Source organism: Schistocerca serialis, chromosome 2 (assembly GCF_023864345.2).
Source record: "Schistocerca serialis cubense isolate TAMUIC-IGC-003099 chromosome 2, iqSchSeri2.2, whole genome shotgun sequence".
Classification (NCBI taxonomy): Eukaryota; Metazoa; Arthropoda; class Insecta; order Orthoptera; family Acrididae; genus Schistocerca; species Schistocerca serialis.
The window spans coordinates 285,846,302-285,872,036 of record NC_064639.1 but is presented as its reverse complement, the minus strand read 5'-3'; the positions used below and the strand labels follow the sequence as shown (position 1 = coordinate 285,872,036).

General features: G+C 42.9%; 1 protein-coding gene across 1 annotated transcript in view; it reads left to right on the top strand.

The window, feature by feature from the left end:
• LOC126457052 (bone morphogenetic protein receptor type-1B) overlaps positions 1 to 24,077 on the top strand; it is a 181,189-nt gene extending 157,112 nt beyond the window's left edge. Inside the window, exons 6-8 of the mRNA XM_050093041.1 lie at positions 8,556 to 8,853; positions 17,356 to 17,671; positions 22,903 to 24,077. Coding sequence (XP_049948998.1) covers positions 8,556 to 8,853; positions 17,356 to 17,671; positions 22,903 to 23,031 — 743 coding nt within the window. The 3' untranslated portion in view covers positions 23,032 to 24,077. The remainder of the gene's footprint in view (positions 1 to 8,555; positions 8,854 to 17,355; positions 17,672 to 22,902) is intronic.
• Positions 24,078 to 25,735: the final 1,658 nt, after the last annotated feature.

The window sequence follows — 25,735 nt, the reverse complement described above, 5'->3', positions numbered from 1 at the left end:
CTTTGTGTGTCAAATGTCATGACTGGCACTCTCCTTGCTTGCCATATTGCCCAGCTTACAAGAGACAAAAGAAGAGCCAAGAGTACAAGTTATATGATTGCCTGTCTTATGCTGAGGCTTGCCACAAATATGAGAGCCTCCATCCGGAGTCACTTTCTTCAACTTTTGCCACATCTTGTCCACCTCCTACCTTTTCCTTACCCAAGCCCCGTCCCCCTCTCCAGTTCCCCTTTAGTTCCCAAACCCTCTCCTTTGGAAGCCTGCCCCCCCTCTCCGGCACCTGCCAGTGATGATCTACATAAGGCATACGACAAGGCTTGGTCCCATCACATTTTAGTTAATCTCCATGACTGGCGCTTTTGTGGCCACCTTCAGATTTTTATCCGCTCATCCAGGTTCGAGTTGGCACATCTCGGCACCCCTTGGATTCAGGAGAATTATCCCATAGGGTTCTGTGTTAAGTGTGTCACTCTTTCTCATAGCCGTCGTTGGGCTTGTAACCTCTGTTAGGCCTTTGGTTACCCTGAGTTGTGTGTCAGTGATTTTTGCATCTGGTGCAGTTCCCAATCAGTAGCATCTGCTGAGCACTGGCTTCAAGATGCCATGTGACAGACCTCTGCATGGGCAGTCTCCCATGCTTCCAATTTTCTCCCTCAAAAAAAGCGGGTTATGCTTTTTGCCGTCGACCGGCAGTACTTCCCAGTCCACAGTGTTATTTAGGTGACCAGCTCCTAGATGTTGTAGCACAGTCTCCTTTCTTGGGCCTTACTTTTTGATAAAAAGCTGATGTGGTTTCCCATTATTCGCCACCAGAAGTCTACATGCATGAGAAAGCTTAATTGTCTCAGCCTCCTGGACCACACATCTTGGGGTGCAGACCGTGCTACTCCTCTCCATCTGTACCGTGCTCTGGTCTTTTCCAGACTAGATTATTGTAGTCAGGTTTATGGCTCAGCAGCTCCTTCTGCTCCGAAAATGCTTGATTCTGTTCACCAATGTGGGGTGCATCTAGCTATTGGTGCCCTTCGCAGTAGTCCCGTTTGCAGTCTCCTCGCAGAAGCAGGCGTTCCCCCCTCTACAAAAACAGTGGAGCCAACTCCTAATTTCTTTTGCAATCACTAATTGTCAATTCCCTGACCATCCCATGTATGCTGTCCTTTTTGCAAATGAGTGATGTCTCCCTCCTGATAACAGCCCACCGGTGAGACTGCTGGTTGGAATGTGTCTCACTTCCCTTTGTCGGGATCGCCATTTCCAGTCACTGGAATGCACCCTATGTACTTCCTCTGACACCTGCACTTGGATGTTGCGTAGACCACAAATTAGGACTGACCTATTCCATGGTCCTAAGGTCCCTGTCACCCCTATGGTTCTCCGCCATCTTGTACGTTTCATCCTTGCAGAGTTCCAATACTACACTATTGGTTCTATTGCTATAGAAAAGGTGGGATATGCTTTTACATATCCTACTGACGTAGAACACCGTTTGTTGCTGGGATCATGCTGTGTGTTCACAGCAGAGCTGCTGGCCTTTAACAGGACCATCCTTTTTATTACTTAGGCTTCCCTCCACAGTGTTTTAATATGTACCAACTCAGTGAGCAATCTGCAGGCTATCGACCGATGGTACTGTCGTCACCCTTTGGTCTCTGCTATCCGTGACCTCCTCTCTGCCCACGGCCGTGCCACCTTATCAGTTGTCTTTCTCTGGGTCTCAAGTCATGTGGCCGTCCCAGGGAATGAACTGGCTGACTGTTGGCTACTGAAGCAGATATTTACCTTCCATTCCCTTTCATGATTCCAGCTGTGGATATGTGGATCTACATCAAATCTCTCTTTGCCCAAAAGTGGAATGACTCCTGTTGCACTACTGCTCTCAGTAATAAAATCATCACAATCAAGGAGTGTACTGCACTGTGGCGCTCTTCCTTCCGCTCCTCTGAAGGAGTCCACTGTCTTATGCCATCTAAGCATTGGTCAGACCAGGCTCACTCATTGTTTCCTCTTGGGTAACAAACCACCCACACTGTGTGGCTGTGGAACCAGACTGACAGTATCACATGTATTGATGGAATGCCCCCTTCTTTTGACTCTTCATACTAAGTATAGTCTTCCAGATTCCTTAATTTTAATATTAGCAGATGATTCACAGATGGTTGAACTGGTCCTCAGTTTCCTCCATGAAAGTGGTTTTTATTTTTTTAGGGTGGTTGTGGTTGAGGTCTCTCTTCATGATTTCTCAGTCTGGAACCCATGATTACTCCCCCATGCAAAGATCACTCTCTTATTCCTCTGCTTTTCCAGTTCTTAGATTTTGGTTACTCTTTTCTACCTTGTACTGTGTGTCTTTTAACTTCCTTGTTTTATAGTTTGACTCCTCTGACTGGATCTGTCCACTTTTACTGGACCCCCTCTCTTCCGCGTGTGACTTCGGAATCGCGTGACTAATAACCTTGCTGTTTAGTCCCATAGTTCCCATCCTCACCATCAGCCTTTTCCCACATCATGTGGGGTTGGCATTGCTTTGCTGGATCCTTCTCTTCCATAAATGTCTATCGACTGCTTCTTCTCTGAGCCACCCTGGCTCCTGTAGATCCCCTGCTACCTTGCCCTTCTCCTTCGTCCTTCAATTTCTAGGTCTTCAATTCTTCTCCCAACGTAGTACCCCCCTCTTCTCTGCACATGTCCATACCATCTTAGCCTACTCTCTTGGATCTTCTTCCCTATGGGCCCCACTTTCCCTGTTCCCCTGATGTACTCATTCCTTAGTCTATCCTTTTGCGTCACCCCACTCATCCACCTTAACATTCTCACTTCTGCCACTTCCATCTTTTCTCTTGGGCTTTTGTAATTGGCCAAGTTTCTGCGCTATACAGCATCGCAGGCCTCACCACAGACTTTTAAAGCTTTCCTTTCATTCTGCGGCTAACCTTTTTATCACACAGTACTCTGCTGTTTCCTCCAGTTCATCCATCCACTGTTTATCTTGTGCTGTATTTCGGCCTCCAGTCCTCCATCACTTTGCATGTAAGAGCCTAGGTATTTAAATTTCTTGACCAGCATCAGTTGTTCTCCTTGCAGGTTAATATATAGGTCTTTGGCATCCTTTGTACACATATACTCTGTTTTCACCCTGCTAATTCTCATTTCCCTTTCCTCTAGAGCTTTTCTCCTCTGTTCAAGCTTGTCTTGAAGTGCCTCCTGAGTGGGTTCACAGATTACAACATCATCTGCAAACATCATGCTCCAAGGTGCCTCTTTTTTCAAATCTTTAACTAGTACATCCATGACAAGGTCAAAGAGATATGGGCTGAGGGCAGATCCCTGGTGTAGTCCTACTCTCACAGGAAATGCCTTTGTTGCACCTGCACTGCTCCTGACTTATGACGTTGCACCTTCATACATGTCTTCTACCACATTGATATATTTTTGTGGCAGGCATTTACTTCTCAGACATCTCTATATCTCTTGCCTCGGCGCTCTGTCATATGCCTTCTTAAGGTCGATAAAGGCCATATGCAGTTCGTCTTGTACTTCTCTGTGCCTTGCCATCAGTTGCCTTAGTGCAAATATCACTTCAGTTGTTCCTCTTCTCGGCATAAACCTAAACTGTTCTTCACATACTTCAGTTTCTAGACACAACCTATTCTCAATTACCCTTTCCCAGATCTTCATTGTGTGAGACATCAGTTTTATCCCTCTATAATTTCCACAGTTTTGGATACCCCCTTTCCCCTTGTATATGGGAACCAGTACACTGCTCTTCCATGCATGCAGCTTTCTTTCTCCTTTCCGGATCTTCTGCATTAGATGCCAGAGAACAACAGTTCCCTATTCTCCAAGACTTTTCCATGCTTCTGTTGGGATTTGGTCTGCCCCTAGGGCCTTCCCATTTTTCATTTTCTTCATTGTGTGTTCGACTTCTTCCCTACTTATACTTTGGGTCATTCCTTCATTTATATCTCTATCGTCATACTTCTCTCTTACCTTTTCCTCATTCAATAGCCCTTCAAAGTATATATGAAGATAGTAACTGTTCTCGAAAGAACAAATACCATTGATGACTGCGCAGCTTCTCTAGAGTAAATCATAATTAATTGAAACCCTCAGCTGCAGACAGGCATTGTTGATATACCCTGATGGAGACAGCTGAAAATGTGTGCCCCGACTGGGACTCGAACGCGGGATCTCCTGCTTACATGGCAGATGCTCTATCCATCTGAGCCACCGAGGACACAGATGAATAATGCGACTGCAGGGACTTCTCCCTTGCACGCTTCCCGTGAGACCTTCCCAACTGTCCACAATGAGTGGATGGGCAAATATCTATTAGGTACATTACGTATGTAGATTGTGGACAGTTGGGAATGTGGGTCTCGCAGGAAGAGGCAAGGGATAAGTCCCTGCAGTTGTGCTATTCACCTGTGTCCTCGGTGGCTCTGATGAATAGAGCGTCTGCCATGTAAGCAGCAAATCCTTGGTTCGAGTCCCAGTTGGGGCGCACATTTTCAGCTGTCCCCATTGAGGTATATCAACACCACCTGTCAGCAGCTGAGGGTCTAAATTAATTATCATTTGCCCTTCAAAGTATTCCCACCACCAATTCAGGGTTTTCTCAAGGTCATGTAATACTACACCTGATTCATTATTGATATGTCCTTGGTCACCTTATCTCTTGCTTTAGCGATCTGGAGGAGTTGCCTGCCATCCTGTCTTCTTTCCAGCTTTTCATATGCGTCTTCCTTTGCCTCAGCCTTTGCTTTTACCACTGCTCTTTTTGCCATCTTTTTTGCAGCCTTGTAGGCTTCCCTATTCTCCTATCTTCCTGTTAAGTTCCGTGTGTGTGCGTGTTCCCCCCCCCCCCCCTCCCCCCCACTCCCCTCTTATTGTATGAAATGCTTGAAGTAACATTGCCATTACTTATTGTCACGTCATTTCTTATAACAAATTTTTAAAAATAGTTTCATTCTACATAGCTTTTTCCGTGATGTGCTGTGTAAGGTTGGTTGCTTTGTTCAAGTTTTCAGAAGTGGATTTATTATAGCTACATTGCCGAGTGCCATACTGTAGATGTTGTTTTTTCTTTTTTTTATATTATTATTATTATTGCTGGCATTGTAACCTTCAATTTGATCCATATCCATTCTTCTGGGTTGGAATGGCAGTGACAAGGTGACTGCTCAATGACTATATGCCTTTATGTATTTGTCAACTTGCATATTTTGTATGTAGACAACTGTGGCTTATGGAGAGATGTTAGGTCCATAACCTCCACCTATTTAAATTTATCACTTACTTCAACGTTTTGACACCAAAGCTAATTGTCTGCTAGTTTTGCTTTTGCCATAGTAGACATGTTATCAATAATAACAGAATGACTGGGGCCTTTATCAAGAATACTTGCTGGCAGTTTAGGCCCATATCGCCCAAACCATTCTCTTGGCTGACCCTGTATGAGAATACCCAGGCTGAGAGAGCTATGTTGCTTTTCTCCCCTGAATAACATTTGTTGAACTTGCTTTTGACAGTCAATAGTAATGTCAGATAAAATAACAACCCCGCAACTGTAAGGAATACAAAATAAAGAAAATCACTGTGCAAAATGTATGATTCCATAGGAGAGCAGGCCGCTTGAAACAGCCTGCATACTCCAAGTTGGGAGTGTTGTTGGGGGAGGGGGGGGGGGGGGGGGCGTTTGGAGATGGAGGTCTGGGTGGTTGCTGTGGCTACAGATCTCAAGACACTGCCTTAAAGCTTGTTTTGCCTACTTCATAAGCCTTGCTGCACCACTTCCTTCGTAGCTGTTAATACTAAATGTTTCCCCAGTTTAATTATTTGAAAAATCCTATTCTGCAATATAAATTCACTGAAGTGACGAAAGTCGTGGGATAGTGAAATGCACATATACAGGTGGTGGTAGTGTCATGTACAGGGTTATTACAAATGATTGAAGCGATTTCACAGCTCTACAATAACTTTATTATTTGAGATATTTTCACAATGCTTTGCACACACATTCAAAAACTCAAAAAGTTTTTTTAGGCATTCACAAATGTTCGATATGTGCCCCTTTAGTGATTCGGCAGACATCAAGCCGATAATCAAGTTCCTCCCACACTCGGCGCAGCATGTCCCCATCAATGAGTTCGAAAGCATCGTTGATGCGAGCTCGCAGTTCTGGCACGTTTCTTGGTAGAGGAGGTTTAAACACTGAATCTTTCACATAACCCCACAGAAAGAAATCGCATGGGGTTAAGTCGGGAGAGTGTGGAGGCCATGACATGAATTGCTGATCATGATCTCCACCACGATTGATCCATCGGTTTTCCAATCTCCTGTTTAAGAAATGCCGAACATCATGATGGAAGTGCGGTGGAGCACCATCCTGTTGAAAGATGAAGTCAGCGCTGTCGGTTTCCAGTTGTGGCATGAGCCAATTTTTCAGCATGTCCAGATACACGTGTCCTGTAACGTTTTTTTCGCAGAAGAAAAAGGGGCCGTAAACTTTAAACCGTGAGTTTGCACAAAATACGTTAACTTTTGGTGAATTGTGAATTTGCTGCACGAATGCGTGAGGATTCTCTACCACCCAGATTCGCGCATTGTGTGTGTTCACTTCACCATTAAGAAAAAATGTTGCTTCATCAGTGAAAACAAGTTTCGCACTGAATGCATCCTCTTCCATGAGCTGTTGCAACCGCGCCGAAAATTCAAAGCGTTTGACTTTGTCATCGGGTTTCAGGGCTTGTAGCAATTGTAAAGGGTAAGGCTTCTGCTTTAGCCTTTTCCGTAAGATTTTCCAAACCGTCGGCTGTGGTACGTTTAGCTCCCTGCTTGCTTTATTCGTCGACTTCCGCGGGCTACGCGTGAAACTTGCCCGCACGCGTTCAACCGTTTCTTCGCTCACTGCAGGCCGACCCGTTGATTTCCCCTTACAGAGGCATCCAGAAGCTTTAAACTGCGCATACCATCGCCGAATGGAGTTAGCAGTTGGTGGATCTTTGTTGAACTTCGTCCTGAAGTGTCATTGCACTGTTATGACTGACTGATGTGAGTGCATTTCATGCATGACATACGCTTTCTCGGCTCCTGTCACCATTTTGTCTCACTGCGCTCTCGAGCACTCTGGCGGCAGAAACCTGAAGTGCGGCTTCAGCCGAACAAAACTTTATGAGTTTTTCTACGTATCTGTAGTGTGTCGTGACCATATGTCAATGAATGGAGCTACAGTGAATTTATAAAATCGCTTCAATCGTTTGTAATAGCCCTGTACATAAGGTACAAAAAGGCAGTGCATTGATGAAACTGTCATTTGTACTCATGTGATTGGTGTGAAAAGGTTTCCAGGGTAATTTTTGGCTGCACTGCAGAAATTAACAGACTTTGAACGCAGAATGGTAGTTGAAGCTAGATGCATGGGACATTCCATTTCAGAAGTCGTTAGCAAATCCAACATTCAGAGATCTGCAGTGTTGAGTGTGCCCAATGTACCAAATTTCAGGCGTTACCTCATACCACAGACAATGCATTGGCCAACTGCATTCACATAAGGACACAGATCAGTGGCATTTGCATAGAGTTGTCATTGGTAACAGTCAAACAACACTGCCTGAAATAATCGCAGAAATCAGTGTGGGACTTACGACAAATGAATACGATGAACATGTCTATTTGGAGAGTGCAGCAAGATATTATATTAACGGGCTGTGGCAACAGGCGAATGATGCGAGTGCCTTTGCTAACTGCACTACATCACCTGCAGTGCCTCTCCTGGACTCATGCCCATATCAGTTGGACTCTAGACAACTGGTGAACAGTGTCTTGCTCAGATGAGTCCAGATTTCGGTTGGTAAGAGCTGATAATTGGGTTGTGTGTGGTGCAGATCGCACGAAGCCATGGACCCAAGGTGTACACAAGGCATTGTGCAACCTGCTGTTGGTTTCAAACAGTGTAGGCCATGTTTACATGGAACTGATTCAGTTTTCTGCTCAAACTGAAGTGATCATTGACCAGAAATGGTTACGTTCAGCTACTTGAAGACCATTCGTGGCCATTCATGGACTTCAAGTTCCCAAACAACAATGGAGTTTTTGCGGGTGACAGTGCAATGTATCACTGGGCCACAATTTTTCATGTTTGGTTTGAAGAACATTCTGGACAGTTTGAGCAAATGATTTGACCACCCACTCGCCCGACATGACTCCCATTGAAAATTTATGGGACAGAACCAAGAGGTCAGTTTGTGCGCAAAACCCTGCACTAGCAACACTTTCAGAATTGTGGATGGCTATAGAGGCAGCATGGCTCAGTATTTCTGCATGGGGCTACCAACGACCTGTTGAGCCATGCAACGTCAGGTTGTTGCACTGTAGGGGTCTGTCATGATACTAGGAAGTATCTCATGACTTCTGTCACCTAAGTGCAAGTTATGTTCATTGGTGGTATGTTACTATTGTTAATTTTGTCTATTAGTAGCATAATATTTAATGTTCTTTTTTTTTATTGTAATGTGTAACACGAATCAGTACTACAACCTTGATTGTTTCTTTTCCAGGATTCATAGCTGCCGATATTAAAGGTACAGGCTCTTGGACCCAAATGCTATTAATAACAGACTACCATGAAAATGGGTCTCTTCATGACTATCTTCAAACGCACGTGCTAGACTCGTCGTCTCTCTTAACTCTAGCATTATCAGCAGCAAGTGGTGTAGCTCATTTGCATACAGAAATTTTTGGAACTAGAGGCAAACCTGCAATTTCACACAGAGATATTAAGAGTAAAAATATACTTGTCAAAAAGAATGGAGAGTGTGCGATTGCTGACTTTGGCTTGGCAGTGAGGTATATTAGGTAAGTATATTCTTCTTGCATTCTTAAATGAGCACTATTAATGTAAAGTGTTTACTGTAGTGTAAGGTTGCCAAATGATACTGACTGCAAGTATGAAATCAAATGTGAATTTGGATATTTTATTATATCTATGTCTTCCTCACATCTATTACAAATGAACTTAACAAGTTGTGATGGACAATAGGGTCAACTACTCTTCTCTCTCTTGTGCCTTTATGATTTTGGTGTTGCATAAGATGTTAAATTGTTCCATAAAATTAGATGGATTCTTCATATCCAATATGTAAACTGCATATTTGCAGTGTACCAGAGAGAAATACTACAGTTTCCTTTGGGGGGAGAGAGAGGGGGTGCACCTTACCTGATTTCTATGTAAGGGTACATTGCAGAAGGGAAGAATGACCATTTATGCCAAATATATTGTATTTAAGAGAGTTGGCATATCAAAACATTGTAAACACAAAATGTTTGAAGGTTATGCTGGAGGGAGTCAATTTTCCCCATGAATACTCTTCGTTATAGGCCTCAACAGATCTAGTTCAGATCACAGGGTTTTCCTCTCCAGGCTTGATGCTGTGCTAGCCTCAGTTCTTAACAAAGACATCTGGTTGATTTTATGTGGGGATTTTAATATAAACTTTCTGAATGATTCTCCATAAAAGAATGTTCATGGATTTACTTGAATCTTAATACCTGGTACAGACTACGTACTTTCCAGTTAGAGCTTAGGGAAACTGCAGCATGCTCTTGGAAAATCTTCATAGATGTTCTAGCTAATTGGGACACAGTGTGACAAATTAGTAACATATTAGAATTTTATGTGGGACAAAGCTGGAGCTGTATCATAATATTATGGATAGTCTGGTAACAGAATTTTATTGCAGACAATACTCCAAAATGTTGAGGAATGTCATCAGATGGGCTAAAATAATGTTTTACATCAAGGGAATAGAAAGCTCTCTGAACAAAATTTAACTTTGCGACCAGTTGTCAAAGAGGTATCAGGGCAGATTTTGAGATCTGGTACTAATTGTGACAGATGACACACACAAATTGTTCTCTTTACAGATGACAAAAGTGTTTCTTTGAAAGATGTGGAATTGTAATATAATGATAGGCTAATATGGCAGTCAGTAACATCAGCACATGGCCTTCAGAGAACAGATTAACACTTGCGTTTGTTGAGACTTCCCCAGGTGTCAGATGTCATTTTGAAATTTCCTGAACGTTTCACCAACATGATTGACCAACATAATCAGGTGTGTCACACACACTGCCGAGGCTGTGACCAAAGCTGCTTATTTATGCCAGGCAGAGAAGAATGTACCAAAATTGGTGACCAGTAGTGGAGATATCTTGAACAGTAGTGAGAGAGATAGTTACACCAGCTGTCAGATGATGAACCAACAGCTTCGACACACACACATAGGCTGTCAGTAATACTGTGTGCTGCCATTGGCCAAACTAGCACCCTCTGTCAAGAGCCGCCTGCCGATATATGTCTCTATGCTGGTGTATGCCCATCCTCTTCATTGTCATCTGAATATCTATGTTGTCACTGCAGGTAATCGCTTGTACAATCAACAGTTCTTCTTTGTGGTCACTGTGATTTTCACATGGCCAGCACTGGATCCGATGCTTTGCTAAGTTGGTATCCTGCATCCCTGTTCAGAAGACTTGTAGAACTGTGTATTTCCGCTGCTGTTTTAATAACATTCTCCCAGAGAATTTTTTTTTTTCAATTCCATAGTGTGTTCTGTATTGCTAGACTAACGCAGATTTCTCTGGTTGATCCAGATGTGTGTAGCATCAATATTCAACACATATGTCTGCAGTGTGACAAGTTTGTCCACTGTACGACATCTTGCAGCTACAAGGATTTGTATAGACACAAGGCATTTTAAACCAAGATCATCTTTCACTAGGCCTAATAAAAGAGCTGTGAGTTTTGTTGGCAGACAAAAGGTACATTTAACTTCTCCAGTTATCTTTCAATTTTTGAAGAAATCTGCCCGACATGTCATCACTTTCTCCCAGCCCCTCTCTTTGTCTAACATGCGCCAGGCATAAGGTACAGTGACTCTACTGTTCAGAATATCCATTCTCTAAAAATCGGTACAGAGGTGATGTAGCACATCAGATAAGCTGTCTGAATTTGATATGGCTTATCCTCTGTGAACCAATGTTCTAAGCACACACTTTGTTGTACAGGATGTGACAGCTGATAGCCTGTAAGTATAAGTCTCTTTTGTGCGTGTGTGTGTGTGTGTGTGTGTGTGTGTGTGTGAAAAGTAAGTGTAGGTTTACGGTACACAGGGTGACCCAAGGTGTCATCCCACTTTCTCTGCACCAACTCACCCAGGAATAGTAGTCTGCTATTTTTCTGCATCTCTATCATAAACTTGATCTTAAAATGAAGAGAATTTAGGTGTTGTAAATGTTAATCCAGTGATGCAGTACCTTGGGGCCAGGTAATAAAGGTGTCGTCCACATATCGCTGAAAGCACATAGATTTCATCTCCACTGACTGGAGTACTGTCTTCTTTAAATCTTCCATAGAAATATTGGCCACAATGGGTGTGAATGGGCTGCCCATTGTGACATTGTCAGTCTGTTCAAAGTGACGTCGTCAGTCTGTTCAAAATATTGATTACTAAATAAAAAGTAAGCCAAGGAGAGCATGTGCTTAAACAAATCAATAAATTCCCCTTTTAGCTTCTCCATAATCAGCAATAGTGATACCTGCAATGGCACTAAAGTGAAAAGTGAAACAATATCGAAACTAATGAAAATATCTGATGGTGGAAGTAGCAAGTTCTTGAGCCGACACACAAAATGCGAGTTTCGAATGTGGTGCTCACATTTTCCCACAAAAGGGCTCAATTGGGCTGCTACATTTTTAGCCAGATTGCATTTGGCAGCTCAATATTAATAACAATAGGTCAAAGAAGTGCAGTATCCTTACGAATATTCCGCAATCCATATAGTCTGGAAGAAACAGGTGCTTATGTATGAAGTCTCTTTAGCACATCATCAGAGATCATGCTGTGCTGAGGAAGCTCTAAAGTTCTCTGTTGTATTTTGGTCCAGTATGTAGTGTCATCCAATAACTGGTTCATCTTGCTCGAGTACATTGGTCTGGAGAGGATGTGGTTGCATTGCCTTTATCTGCCAGCAAGATTACAATATTAGGATCCTCACTTAGAGATCAAAGTGCTGACCTCTCTGCAACCAAGGCATTATTTGTCAGAGCACAGCAAGTCTTTCTTCAGATTTCGTATGCAGCATCTCATGGCAGTGCCAGGATTCCCTGTTCACCACAGCTAATAATATCCAGAATAGGACAAGGAATCCAACCTTATGCAAGACATCTTTTCAGTTTCATTTGGCCCAGACATGTTTCAGCACTATCTGTGCTATCTTTAGTGGGTTATTTTATTTTCTTACTGTAAAATTGTTGGTACATATAAATATTTAGAGAAACTTTTGGTACAAAATATTTACATTTATGAATGAATAATTGTTGCAAAATATTATACACCATTTGCTTACAGTTCACAGTTCAGATATGTGTTAACGACCTGATACACTGTATGTTCTTCATTACATTATGTGTAAAGTTCTAGTTATAGCTTAATTGGTAAAAGAGTGGATGTATGTCTTAGTTTCCATACCTTACATCAAGCTATTGGGTATTTATGTTGTTGGTTAGTCTGCTACACAATCTACAACTTATCTGCAAACAGCAAAATGTAATTTTTATTTTTCTGTTTATTATGCATTTACGAACTGAAATGAGTATATTATGGTTTTGATCCTAACCCCCATGAACCATGGACCTTGCCTTTGGTGGGGAGGCTTGCGTGCCTCAGCGATACAGATAGCCGTACCGTAGGTGCAACCACAACGGAGGGGTATCTGTTGAGAGGCCAGACAAACGTGTTGTTCCTGAAGAGGGGCAGCAGCCTTTTCAGTAGTCTGGATGCTTGACTGATCTGGCCTTGCAACACTAACCAAAACGGCCTTACTGTGCTGGTACTGCAAAAGGCTGAAAGCAAGGGGAAACTACAGCTGTAATTTTTCCCGAGGGCATGCAGCTTTACTGTATGGTTAAATGATGATGGCATCCTCTTCGGTAAAATATTCCGGAGGTAAAATAGTCCCCCATTCGGATCTCCGGGTGGGGACTACTCAAGAGGACGTCGTTATCAGGAGAAAGAAAACTGGCGTTCTACGGATCGGAGCGTGGAATGTCAGATCCCTTAATCTGGCAGGTGGGTTAGAAAATTTAAAAATGGAAATGGATAGGTTGAAGTTAGATATAGTGGGAATTAGTGAAGTTCGGTGGCAGGAGGAACAAGACTTTTGGTCAGGTGAATACAGGGTTATATATACAAAATCAAATAGGGGTAATGCAGGAGTAGGTTTAATAATGAATAAAAAATAGGAGTGCGGGTGAGCTACTACAAACAGCATAGTGAACGCATTATTGTGGCCAAGATAGACACGAAGCCCATGCCTACTACAGTAGTACAAGTTTATATGCCAACTAGCTCTGCAGATGATGAAGAAATTGATGAAATGTATGATGAGGTAAAAGAAATTATTCAGATAGTGAAGGGAGACGAAAATTTAATAGTGATGGGTGACTGGAATTCGAGAGTAGGAAAAGGGAGAGAAGGAAACATAGTGGGTGAATATGGATTGGGTGAGAGAAATGAAAGAGGAAGCCGTCTGGTAGAATTTTGCACAGAGCATAACTTAGTCATAGCTAACACTTGGTTCAAGAATCATAAAAGAAGGTTGTATACATGGAAGAATCCTGGAGATACTAGAAGGTATCAGATAGGTTATATAATGGTAAGACAGAGATTTACGAACCAGGTTTTAAATTGTAAGACATTTCCAGGGGCAGATGTGGACTCTGACCACAATCTATTGGTTATGAACTGTAGATTAAAACTGAAGAAACTACAAAAAGGTGGGAATTTAAGGAGATGGGACCTGGATAAACTGACTAAACCAGAGGTTGTACAGAGTATCAGGGAGAGCATAAGGGAACAATTGACTGGAATGGGGGAAAGAAATACAGTAGAAGAAGAATGGGTAGCTCTGAGGGATGAAGTAGTGAAGGCAGCAGAGGATCAAGTAGGTAAAAAGATGAGGGCTAGTAGAAATCCTTGGGTAACAGTAGAAATATTGAATTTAATTGATGAGAGGAGAAAATATAAAAATGCAGTAAATGAAGCAGGCAAAAAGGAATACAAATATCTCAAAAATGAGATTGACAGGAAGTGCAAAATGGCTAAGCAGGGACGGATAGAGGACAAATGTAAGGATGTAGAGGCTTATCTCACTAGGGGTAAGATAGAAACTGCCTACAGGAAAATTAAAGAGACCTTTGGAGAAAAGAGTCACTTGTATGAATATCAAGAGCTCAGATGGAAACCCAGTTCCAAGCAAAGAAGGGAAAGCAGAAAAGTGGAAGGAGTATATAGAGGTTCTATACAATGGCGATGTACTTCAGGACAATATTATGGAAATGGAAGAGGATGTAGATTAAGATGAAATGGGAGATACGATACTGCATGAAGAGTTTGACAGAGCACTGAAATACCCAAGTCGAAATAAGGCCCTGGGAGTAGACAACATTCCATTAGAGCTACTGACTGCCTTGGGAGAGCCAGTCCTGACAAAACTATACCATCTGGTAAGCAAGATGTATGAGACAGGCGAAATACCCACAGACTTCAAGAAGAATATAATAATTCCAATCCCATAGAAAGCAGGTGTTGACAGATGTGAAAATTACCGAACTATCAGTTTAATAAGTCACAGCTGCAAAATACTAACGCGAATTCTTTACAGACGAATGGAAAAACTGGTAGAAGCCGACCTCGGCGAAGATCAGTATGGATTATGCAGAAATGTTGCAACACGTGAGGCAATACTGACCCTATGACTTATCTTAGAAAGTAGATTAAGGAAAGGCAAACCTACATTTCTAGCATTTGTAGACTTGGAGAAGGCTTTTGACAATGTTGACTGGAATACTCACTTTCAAATTCTAAAGGTGGCAGGGGTGAAATACAGGGAGCGAAAAGCTATTTACAATTTGTACAGAAACCAGATGGCAGTTACAAGAGCCGAGGGACATGAAAGGGAAGCAGTGGTTGGGAAGGGAGTGAGTCAGGGTTGTAGCCTGTCCCCGATGTTATTCAATCTGTATATTGAGCAAGCAGTAAAGGAAACAAAAGAAAAATTTGGAGTAGGTATTAAAGTCCATGGAGAAGAAATAAAAACGTTGAGGTTCGCCGATGACGTAATTCTGTCAGAGACAGCAAAGGACTTGGAAGAGCAGTTGAACGGAATGGACTGTGTCTTGAAAGGAGGATATAAGATGAACATCAACAAAAGCAAAACGAGGATAATGGAATGTAGTCGAATTAAGTCAGGTGATGCTGAGGGAATTAGATTAGGAAATGAGACACTTAAAGTAGTAAAGGAGTTTTGCTATTTGGGGAGCAAAGTAACTGATGATGGTCGAAGTAGGGAGGATATAAAATGTAGACTGGCAATGGCAAGGAAAGCGTTTCTGTAGAAGAAAAATTTGTTTACATCGAGTATAGCTTTAAATATCAGGAAGCCTTTTCTGAAAGTATTTGTATAGAGTGTAACCATATATGGAAGTGAAACGTGGACGATAAATAGTTTGGACAAGAAGAGAAAGGAAGCTTTCGAAATGTGGTGCTACAGAAGAATGCTGAAGATTAGATGGGTAGATCACATAACTAATGAGGAGGTATTGAATAGAATTGGGGAGAAGAGGAGTTTGTGGCACAACTTGACAAGAAGAAGGGACCGGTTGGTAGGACATATTCTGAGGCATCAAAGTATCACAAATTTAGCATTGGAGGGCAGCGTGGAGGGTAAAAATCATAGAGGAAGACCAAGAGATGAATAAACTAAGCAGATTCAGAAGGATGTAGGTTGCATTAAGTACTGGGAGATGAAGAAACTTGCACAGGATAGAGTAGCATGGAGAGTTGCATCAAACCAGTCTCAGGATTGAATACAACAACAACATGGTTTTGATGTTGTAGTGTTTTCTCATATGTTTTGGCAAGGTGAATATGCTGATTTCTGTGACTAGTAATCATTTGTCAACACCCTTTCTACAAATTTTCAAACATGGGCAGAGTTTTTGCTGCCATTGTGTTTTTTTGTAGCTGTGTAGTATTCATTTGCTTGGTGGTATGTTTGTCTGAGTGAGGCTTGCAAGTTTGAAGTGTATTTGGCGTTTGCGTTGTTTGGTTTCTCTCTCTCTCTCTCTCTCTCTCTCTCTCTCTCTCTCTCTCTCTCTCTCATGCCCCAGTCCTGCAAACACACAAACACACACACACACACACACACACACACACACACACACACACACACACACACACCAAATACACTTCAAACTTGCGTGCCTCACCCGACAAACATGCCACGAAACAAATGAATAACACACAGCTACAACAACATGTAATCATGGCGAGAACTCTGCCCATGTTTGAAAATTCGTAGAAAGTGCATTGTAAAATGACCATAAGTCACAGAAATCAGTGTACTCACCGCGCTAAAACATATAAGAAAACACTACATCAAAGCCGTAAGCTACACACAAAAAAGTGTGATATATACTCATTTCTGTTCGTAAATGCATAATAAGCAGAGAAATAAAAGTTAAGTTTTGCTGTTTGCAGATAACAAGTTGCAGATTGTGTAGCAGACTAGCTACAGACGTAAATACCCAATAGCTTCATGTAAGGTATGTAAACTAAGACATACAGCCACTCTTTCACCAATTAAGTTACAGCTGTAATTAGAATTTTAGACATAATGTAATAAACAAAACAGTACATCGTATTGTTAATACATATCTCAACTGTGAACTGTAAGCAAATGATGTATTACTCGTTTATAATTGTGAATATTTTGTACCAAAAGTTTCTCTAAATGTTAATATCTAACAAAAATTTTACAGTAATAAAATAACCCACTGAAGATAGCACAAAAAGTGCTGAAACATGTCTGGGTAAAACGAAACTGAAAAGGTGTCTCTTATAAGACAGAATTCCTCATCCTATTTTCATAGCAAGCACAGACATAAGAAGAACTGCAACGCCATAAGATGAATATCCAGAATGACGGTTGCTCTTGGGGTTGATGCGACATTCAGCACCTTCATAAAGACAAAACTGTATTGTCAGTTAGAGTTTTATCTGTAAGGTTGTACATCGTCCATCTACAAAGTTTATCTTCTATCATTTCTTTCTGCAGAAAATGGTCTCTGAATCAATGAAATGTTCCAATCTGACATGCTGTGTCATATTGTTGCTTTCAGTCTGAGAATGCCTAAGTTTATCTGTTTCAGTTGTACTTATAGTAATGTTCCTTTGTTCATATGTCTTTATTGTGTTGTATCCATTTCAAATATATTCTTTTTCTTTCCTTTTTCAGTGAAAGCAATGAAATTGATATTGCTCCAAATACTCGTGTGGGGACTAGGCGCTATATGGCACCAGAGGTTTTGGATGAAACACTTGATACAACAGCTTTTGAAGCTTTTAAGATGGCTGATATGTACTCATTAGGCCTTGTTTTTTGGGAAATGTGCCGGAGGTGTGTTACTGGTAACAAACACACTGCAGCAGATGACTATCAACTGCCTTACTATGATTGTGTTCCAAGTGACCCATCATTTGAAGATATGCATACAGTTGTCTGCATAAAAAAGATCCGTCCCATTATATCAGAGAGGTGGTACTCTGATGAGGTAAGTTCATTTCTGTTGGAGTACTGCGCTACAAATAATGATGTGACTAAAGGCAACTAGAGCCACTGTGTGTCCATTGATAGATATACACCTCTGCAAAGACTTCAAACTCCTTCCTCCATCACCTCTTTACAGTTCTTGTGTCATTCCAATGAGACACACTGAGTGTCACTGTTGATGCCACTTCCTTTTAAACAAAAATCCCTGTACACATGGCATTAATGTGTGTATCTTTCTCAACCTACTGCCAAACCCAATCTGTCACCTCATTCCTTGTGCATATCTCCAGTTGTACCCTTTACCCATACTTAAACCTACACCTGTGTTGAAGTGAAGATAAAGATGCAAACATGCACACATCTGCTTATCTGAGTGTGCACTTGAGTGTCAGCACTTTCTCTACATGGCCTTTATGCATACTGTTCTTCTAATTTACTTACTTACATTTTCATTGGTTTCAGTAGTTTATTTTTTGACACCTCGACACTTCCAAAAACAACGCTGTACAAACCAGTTTATGTGGCTGTAGAACCTGATGATGATGTACTATTTTGGAAGCAACAAATTAAAGAACTTTGTCTTGTGTACTCAAACAATAGAAAACCCAGGATGGAACAATGAAAGTATAAAAAGGGTAGACTGCTACTCACTATATGGCGTCAATGCTGAGTCAAAGATAGGCATTTTTAGGCACAACAAAAAGACTGTAAAACATGTAAGCTTTTGACCAAAAGGCTTCTTCTCCATTACACCAAGAGCGAGAGTGTGTGTGCGTGAGTACACAAGAGAGAACGTGCGCACACCCAACACACACACACACTCAACAGACACACACACACCACACACACACACACACACACACACACACACACACACACACTCTCACTCTCTGTGTCTTTGGCTGCTAAGGCCAGACAATTAGTTGTTTATTCATTATTATGAGTTTGTTACATTGGCAACTTCAGTTAGTACTTTCTCTGCAATTAGCTAAAAGCTAGCACGACAAGTGCCGCCCTCCCCCTCCTCCCACCTGCCTCATCCCCCCTCTGTCCCCCTTATCCTTCTCCCTCTCCCATCTCCCTTTACCCCCACCCCTTTTTCCTTCTCCCCTCTCTTCTCTCCACCCCACCCTCCTCCACCACACCCTTCCCCCTCTCCCCCTTCCCCATTACCTCTTCCCCCTCTCTCCCTTCCCCCTCTCTCCCTTCCCCCATCTCTCTCCCTTCCCCCATCTCTCTCCCTTCCCCCATCTCTCTCTCCCTTCCCCCATCTCTCTCTCCCTTCCCCCATCTCTCTCTCCCTTCCCCCATCTCTCTCTCCCTTCCCCCATCTCTCTCTCCCTTCCCCCATCTCTCTCTCCCTTCCCCCATCTCTCTCTCCCTTCCCCCATCTCTCTCTCCCTTCCCCCATCTCTCTCTCCCTTCCCCATCTCTCTCTCCCTTCCCCCATCTCTCTCTCCCTTCCCCCATCTCTCTCTCCCTTCCCCCATCTCTCTCTCCCTTCCCCCATCTCTCTCTCCCTTCCCCCATCTCTCTCTCCCTTCCCCCATCTCTCTCTCCCTTCCCCCATCTCTCTCTCCCTTCCCCCATCTCTCTCTCCCTTCCCCCATCTCTCTCTCCCTTCCCCCATCTCTCTCTCCCTTCCCCCATCTCTCTCCCTTCCCCCATCTCTCTCCCTTCCCCCATCTCTCTCCCTTCCCCCATCTCTCTCCCTTCCCCCATCTCTCTCCCTTCCCCCATCTCTCTCCCTTCCCCCATCTCTCTCCCTTCCCCCATCTCTCTCCCTTCCCCCATCTCTCTCCCTTCCCCCATCTCTCTCCCTTCCCCCATCTCTCTCCCTTCCCCCATCTCTCTCCCTTCCCCCATCTCTCTCCCTTCCCCCATCTCTCTCCCTTCCCCCATCTCTCTCCCTTCCCCCATCTCTCTCCCTTCCCCCATCTCTCTCCCTTCCCCCATCTCTCTCCCTTCCCCCATCTCTCTCCCTTCCCCCATCTCTCTCTCTCTCCCCCCCCATCTCTCTCTCTCTCTCCCCCCCCATCTCTCTCTCTCCCCCCCATCTCTCTCTCACCCCCCCAATCTCTCTCTCACCCCCCCAATCTCTCTCTCACCCCCCCAATCTCTCTCTCACACCCCCAATCTCTCGCACACACCCCCAATCTCTCTCTCTCACCCCCCCCATCTCTCTCTCTCACCCCCCCATCTCTCTCTCTCACCCCCCCCCCATCTCTCTCTCTCACCCCCCCCATCTCTCTCTCTCACCCCCCCCATCTCTCTCTCTCACCCCCCCCCCCATCTCTCTCTCTCACCCCCCCCATCTCTCTCTCTCTCTCACCCCCCCATCTCTCTCTCTCTCTCTCACCCCCCCCATATCTCTCTCTCTCTCTCACCCCCCACCATCTCTCTCTCTCTCACCCTCCCCCCCATCTCTCTCTCTCTCACCCTCCCCCCCATCTCTCTCTCTCTCACCCTCCCCCCCATCTCTCTCTCTCTCACCCTCCCCCCCATCTCTCTCTCTCTCACCCTCCCCCCCATCTCTCTCTCTCTCACCCTCCCCCCCATCTCTCTCTCTCTCACCCTCCCCCCCATCTCTCTCTCACACTCCCCCCAATCTCTCTCTCACCCCCCCCAATCTCTCTCTCACCCCCCCCAATCTCTCTCTCACCCCCCCATCTCTCACCCCCCAAATCTCTCTCTCACCCCCCCCATTTCTCTCTCACCCCCCCCATTTCTCTCTCACCCCCCCCATTTCTCTCTCACCCCCCCCATTTCTCTCTCACCCCCCCCATTTCTCTCTCACCCCCCCCATTTCTCTCTCACCCCCCCATCTCTCTCTCTCTCACCCCCCCATCTCTCTCTCACACCCCCCCCATCTCTCTCTCACCCCCCCCCCATCTCTCTCTCACCCCCCCATCTCTCCCCCCCTTCCCCCAATCTCTCTCTCTCTCTCTCTCTCTCTCTCTCTCTCTCTCTCTCCCCCCCCCCTTCCCCCTCACCCTTTCTCTATCTCCCCCCTCACCCCCTCTCTCTCCCACCCTCCTTCCCCCTTCCTCCCCACCCTCTCTCTGCCCTCCCCCCTTTAGATTTTTTCATACAGTTTCACAAACTCTCTCACTTTTTCAGGGTATTTTTTTTTTCTTCCACCTATCCGTCACCTGGTTTCTTTTTGTTTCTTTGTGTCTCATCTATTTCTTTGTGTATAAGTTTCTTTATCCAGTTTACTGATTTCTGTCTATTGTATTTCTTTTGGTGTGGAAAACAGTCTGTTTCTTATCCTTCTACAGATCTTCTCAGTGCTTTCTATCTATTTGGTTCACATTTCACCCTCCACTATCTCCTCCTTAGTACATGTGAAACTAACAGTATCATCTGTTTTGATTGTATAACAACGATACCAATCAATTATTGACAAATTTATTTAATTGGATAGTTTAAAAAAAATGTACTCACCAAGCGGCGGCAGAACACACAGGTAAAAGTCTGTTGTGATTGGCAAGTTTTCAGAGCCAGTGGCTCCTCCTTCAGGCAGAAGGCTTGAAGGGGAAGGAAGAAGTGTGAAGTAAAAGGACTGGAGAAGTCTAGGAAAAGAGGCAGATTTTGGGAAAGTCACACAGAACCGTGGGTCAGGGGAGACTTTACTGTACAGGATGAGAAGGAAGTTGGGGATTGCATCGGATAAGTTTTGAAAACCTGAGGGCTTATTTTAAAGGTGGAAGACAGGGTAATATGCAAGACAGAGATTGATACTAAAACATTGTGCACAAGTTAATAAGAATGAAAAGCTAAGTGCATTGTACGTAACAGAGATGTGAGGGAGCGGTGAAAAATAGCCAGGAAAGGAAATGAAAGATGTAGAAAACTAAGACTGAAGCAAAGAATAGTTATAGTGAAGAAAAGCTGAGACTGAAGAAATTAACGTAAATTAAGGCCAGGTGGGTGGCGAGAACTAAGGACACGTTGTAGTGCTAGTTCCCATCTGCGGAGTTCTGAGAAACTGGTGTCTGGGGGAAGAAACCAGATGGCACGTGTGGTGAGACAAGTGCTGAGGTCACCAAAGTCATGTTGTAGAGCATGCTCTGCAACAGGATATTGCGAGCTGCCAGTATATACCCACTGCCTATGCTCATTCAACCTAATTGATGATTTGTTGGTGATCATGCTGATGTAGAAGGCTGAACAGTGTTTACATAATAGCTGGTATATGACATTTAATTTCACAGGTGGCTCTCCCGCTGATAGTATGTGTTTTGCCAGTTACAGGGCTATTACAGGTGGTGGTAGGAGGAAGCAAAGGGCAAGTCTTGCAGCGGTGACCATCAAAGGCATAGGGTAGGGAGATGGGTACAGAAGGGGCATAGGGTCTGACAAGAATATTGCGCGGATTGGGAGGGCGACAGAAATCTATTCTAGATGTGGTGGGCAAAATTTCAAACAGAATGGATCTCATTTCAGGGCATGATTTTAAGGAGTCATGGCCCTGTCAAAGTAGCTGATTAACACATTCCAGTCCAGGATAATACTGAGTCACCAGTGGTGTATTCTGACGCTGTTTTGTGGAAGATCAGCAGTATCAGGATTGGATGTAATGGCCTGAAAAATCTGCTTTTTAACTAGGCTGGTGGGGTAATTACATGGAGTGAAGGCTGATTTGAGAATGGTGGTGTATTGCTGTAAAGAGTCTGCATCTGAACAAATAAATGAAAAGCACCAGTTTCTTTTGCTCTACAGTACTGTAGAACAAAAGCAAACTGGTGCTTTTCATTTATTATGATGTTGTTCTACCGAGAACTGATGGAAGATTCAGTTAACAAAATATGTTTTTCGCCATCCATTCCCACCTCTGCAATGTCCAGTCCTTTTCCTTCACCCTTCTTCCTTCCCCTTCAACCATTCTGCATGGAGAAGAAGCCACTGGCTTCAAAAGCTTGCCAATCACAAGTCTTTTATATGTGTGTTCTGCTGCCACTTGGTGAATAGATTTTTTTATCTGTCCTATAAAATAATCTGTTTTGAGTGGTATAATTTTCTCTCTCTTTGTCATCAGTTCCTTTTCTCACCATACTCTTTTACTATCTGTACCTCCCAAAGCAATAAGTTTGAACGTGAGTTGATGTCGAAATGTTCATCTTTAAGTTATTTTCAAAATTATTGGTAACATAAGAGAAATGTTAAATTTATGAAATGAGATAGTTGGATCATAGTATGTGCTTGTATAAATACTATATTTTATTTCAGGTTTTACGGACTTTAACGAAGATAATGCAAGAGTGCTGGCACCCAAACCCAGCTGTGAGATTAACAGCACTTCGTGTAAAGAAAACACTCTGCAAATTGCATGCAGATTCAACATTAAAAATCGTGTAGTCGCCGTTGGATTCTGTGTGACATACACTGTCAACTCAAGTGTAAAAGTGATGTGCAATTTTGACGATGTGTATATTAGGAAGACACTGTGCAGTTTTGTACTTCGAAGAATGTTCGCGAATGTGTGGTGTGTTTGTGTGTGCGTGTACATTTATGGAGAATGGGGGGAAAGGGGGGGGGGGGAGATATCGCCTTGACAACAGGGCCAAAGTGACTCAAGATTTGTGATACTTTCTTTTTACTTCATAGACATTTTATATGAAAAAATATTTATTATTTTATACTTCCTGAAAGACATGGCACAAAATAGTGACTGCAGTGTTCGGAAATATTTATTTTTTTCTCTTTCCGTCAGAAATGATGAAACTAATTGCTGCTCACTTTATAAGTTAAGGTGGCTGTTTTTAATGGTGTTTTACTGATGAAATTACTTCAGTATTTGCACTGTTTTTGGAAAGGTTTTGTATTTTTGCAGAAGGTTGTGTATATATATTTTTCAAGGCTCAGCGGTTATTCAGCAGCCTTAAGGAAATGGTGTTCCATGTATGAACATACTGCCTTTCTAAATGTGTTTCAGAAATACATTTCATTATGAGTAATTTGTTTTTGTCAAGCAACTTAACTTAATTGCTGTTCACTTTTCTTGCCCTTGGAAAAATTTGTGTACTGTGGGCACATGTTAACAAACCCATTTTGATTCAGTTCATAAATTACATATGCAAAAATGTAAGTACAGTGTTTGTCGTGATAGTGATTTTTGTACCTGCCTATCCTGTGCTGAGTAGCATTATACTGCCTAACTTCATAGAGGTGTATTTCATTGGTAAATTATAATTTTGTTTGTATAGTTTGTGTCACATTTTGTGTGTGTTGTAAATACGTGTGTGTATTATAAGTCCAGAGCTTATGGCCCTTGCAGATACTAATGAGAGTTTTAAACATCACTTGATAGTGAAACTGATTGTAAGGAATCTGCAGTGTTATTGGTCTCAGTTTAAATATACCACAAATGTGAAATATATTGTTTCTAGACGGTTTGAAAGAATGGTCTCTTTATTTTTCCTATCCAATTATCACTGATGTAAGAAATGTCACAATTTATTACTGTGAAACTGAATAATATTCAGCATCAGGTATAATCGTGTGTGATTTCTGAACAGTTGACAGTTCTTCGCACTAACAAATGTTTCTTGTTAGCCACATTCATTAGCAATCTTGGAAGGCTGCAAATACACAGCTTTAAATAAATCTGTTTTAAGCAAAGAGAGCAACCAAAGCTCATAATATCACTAAGCAACCATAGTTATATTACTGAAGCTCTCTTTTTAATAGCTCAGTAAAGTAATGACACTATTTAGTCTTGTTTGAAGCGTGGGACAATAGAGATACTGGTGCTCTCTTAGTTGCACTACTATCTTGTAAGAAAAAGAATTGTTGGAGCAATAAGGAAATTAAGGGAAAGGAAACTATTCAACTACAGCAGGTTGGTGCAAGGAGCACATAAACATGCAACAGAAAATGGCAATCAACCTAGCTTTCAAGCACTAGCTCTTTTTCTAGAAAATACACACACATTCACACAACCAACCGCACAGACACCTAAATGCACATCCCAATGGCTATTCCAAGACTAATTATTGATACTTGATTATTGAAAAAACTGGTGGAGGTGAGAGGGGGCAGCTGAGAAGAGGCAGATTTTTGGACAGGTGACTGCTGCCACACAAGATGAAAAGATTACAGAGGGTGCAGCAAATAGAGATTAGGGAGAGTGTGAAAACTGAAGGGGAGAATAGGAGAGAGAGGTGAATATGAAGGGAGGAGAGAAGATAGAGTAACTGAAAAGGAGGAAGAGGGGGGGGGGGGGGGGGGGGGGGGAGTGATGTGGACAGAAGAAAAGAAAAGAGAAGGTAAAAGGTGAAGTGGGGCAGCGAGAAAAGGTTGGGGGAGATTTAGGCTGGGGGTTTGCTAGAATTCAGGATGTGTTGGACAGACAATTCCCATCTGTGTAATTCAGAGAACATGTTCTGGAAGGGAGTATTCAGATGGCTCGTGTAGTGAAGTGGCTGTTGAAGTCTTTTGTGTTGTGTGCAGCATGTTTGACAACTGGATGGTAAAGTTTCCAGTTTGCAACTGTTTTGGTGGTGGCCATTCATGCGAGTAGACAGTTGATTACTTGTCATCCTACATGAAACCCTGTACAGTAACTGCAGCATATCTGATATATAACATAGCTGCTTTCACATGTGGCCTTGCCTTTCGTTATGTAGGAAATGCCTGTGACTGGCCTGCAGTAGGTGGATGGGTGTGTCAGTGAGGTCTTACACCTGGGCCGACTAAAAGGGAATGATCCACGATGTGCAACATTGGAATAGGGATGGACAACTACAGTCTGAAGATTGGATGGGCAGTGGAACACTATTTTGAGGGATGTGGGTAGGATATCCCTCATCTCTAGATTTGACAAGAGGTAGCTGAACTCCTGGTGGAGGATGTAGTTTAGCTTTTAAAGTCCAAGGTGATACTGAGTGATAAGAGGACCACTGGCTGCTGGCTGGTTAACAGGTTTACTGGTGACAGGGAATCAGATGATATGGGAGATTTGTTTGTGGATGAGCTGGATAGGAAATAGTCTGTCATTAAAAGCCCTGGTAAGATTATTGGTATATGTCAACAACTCCTGCTTTCGACTGTAGATGCAGAA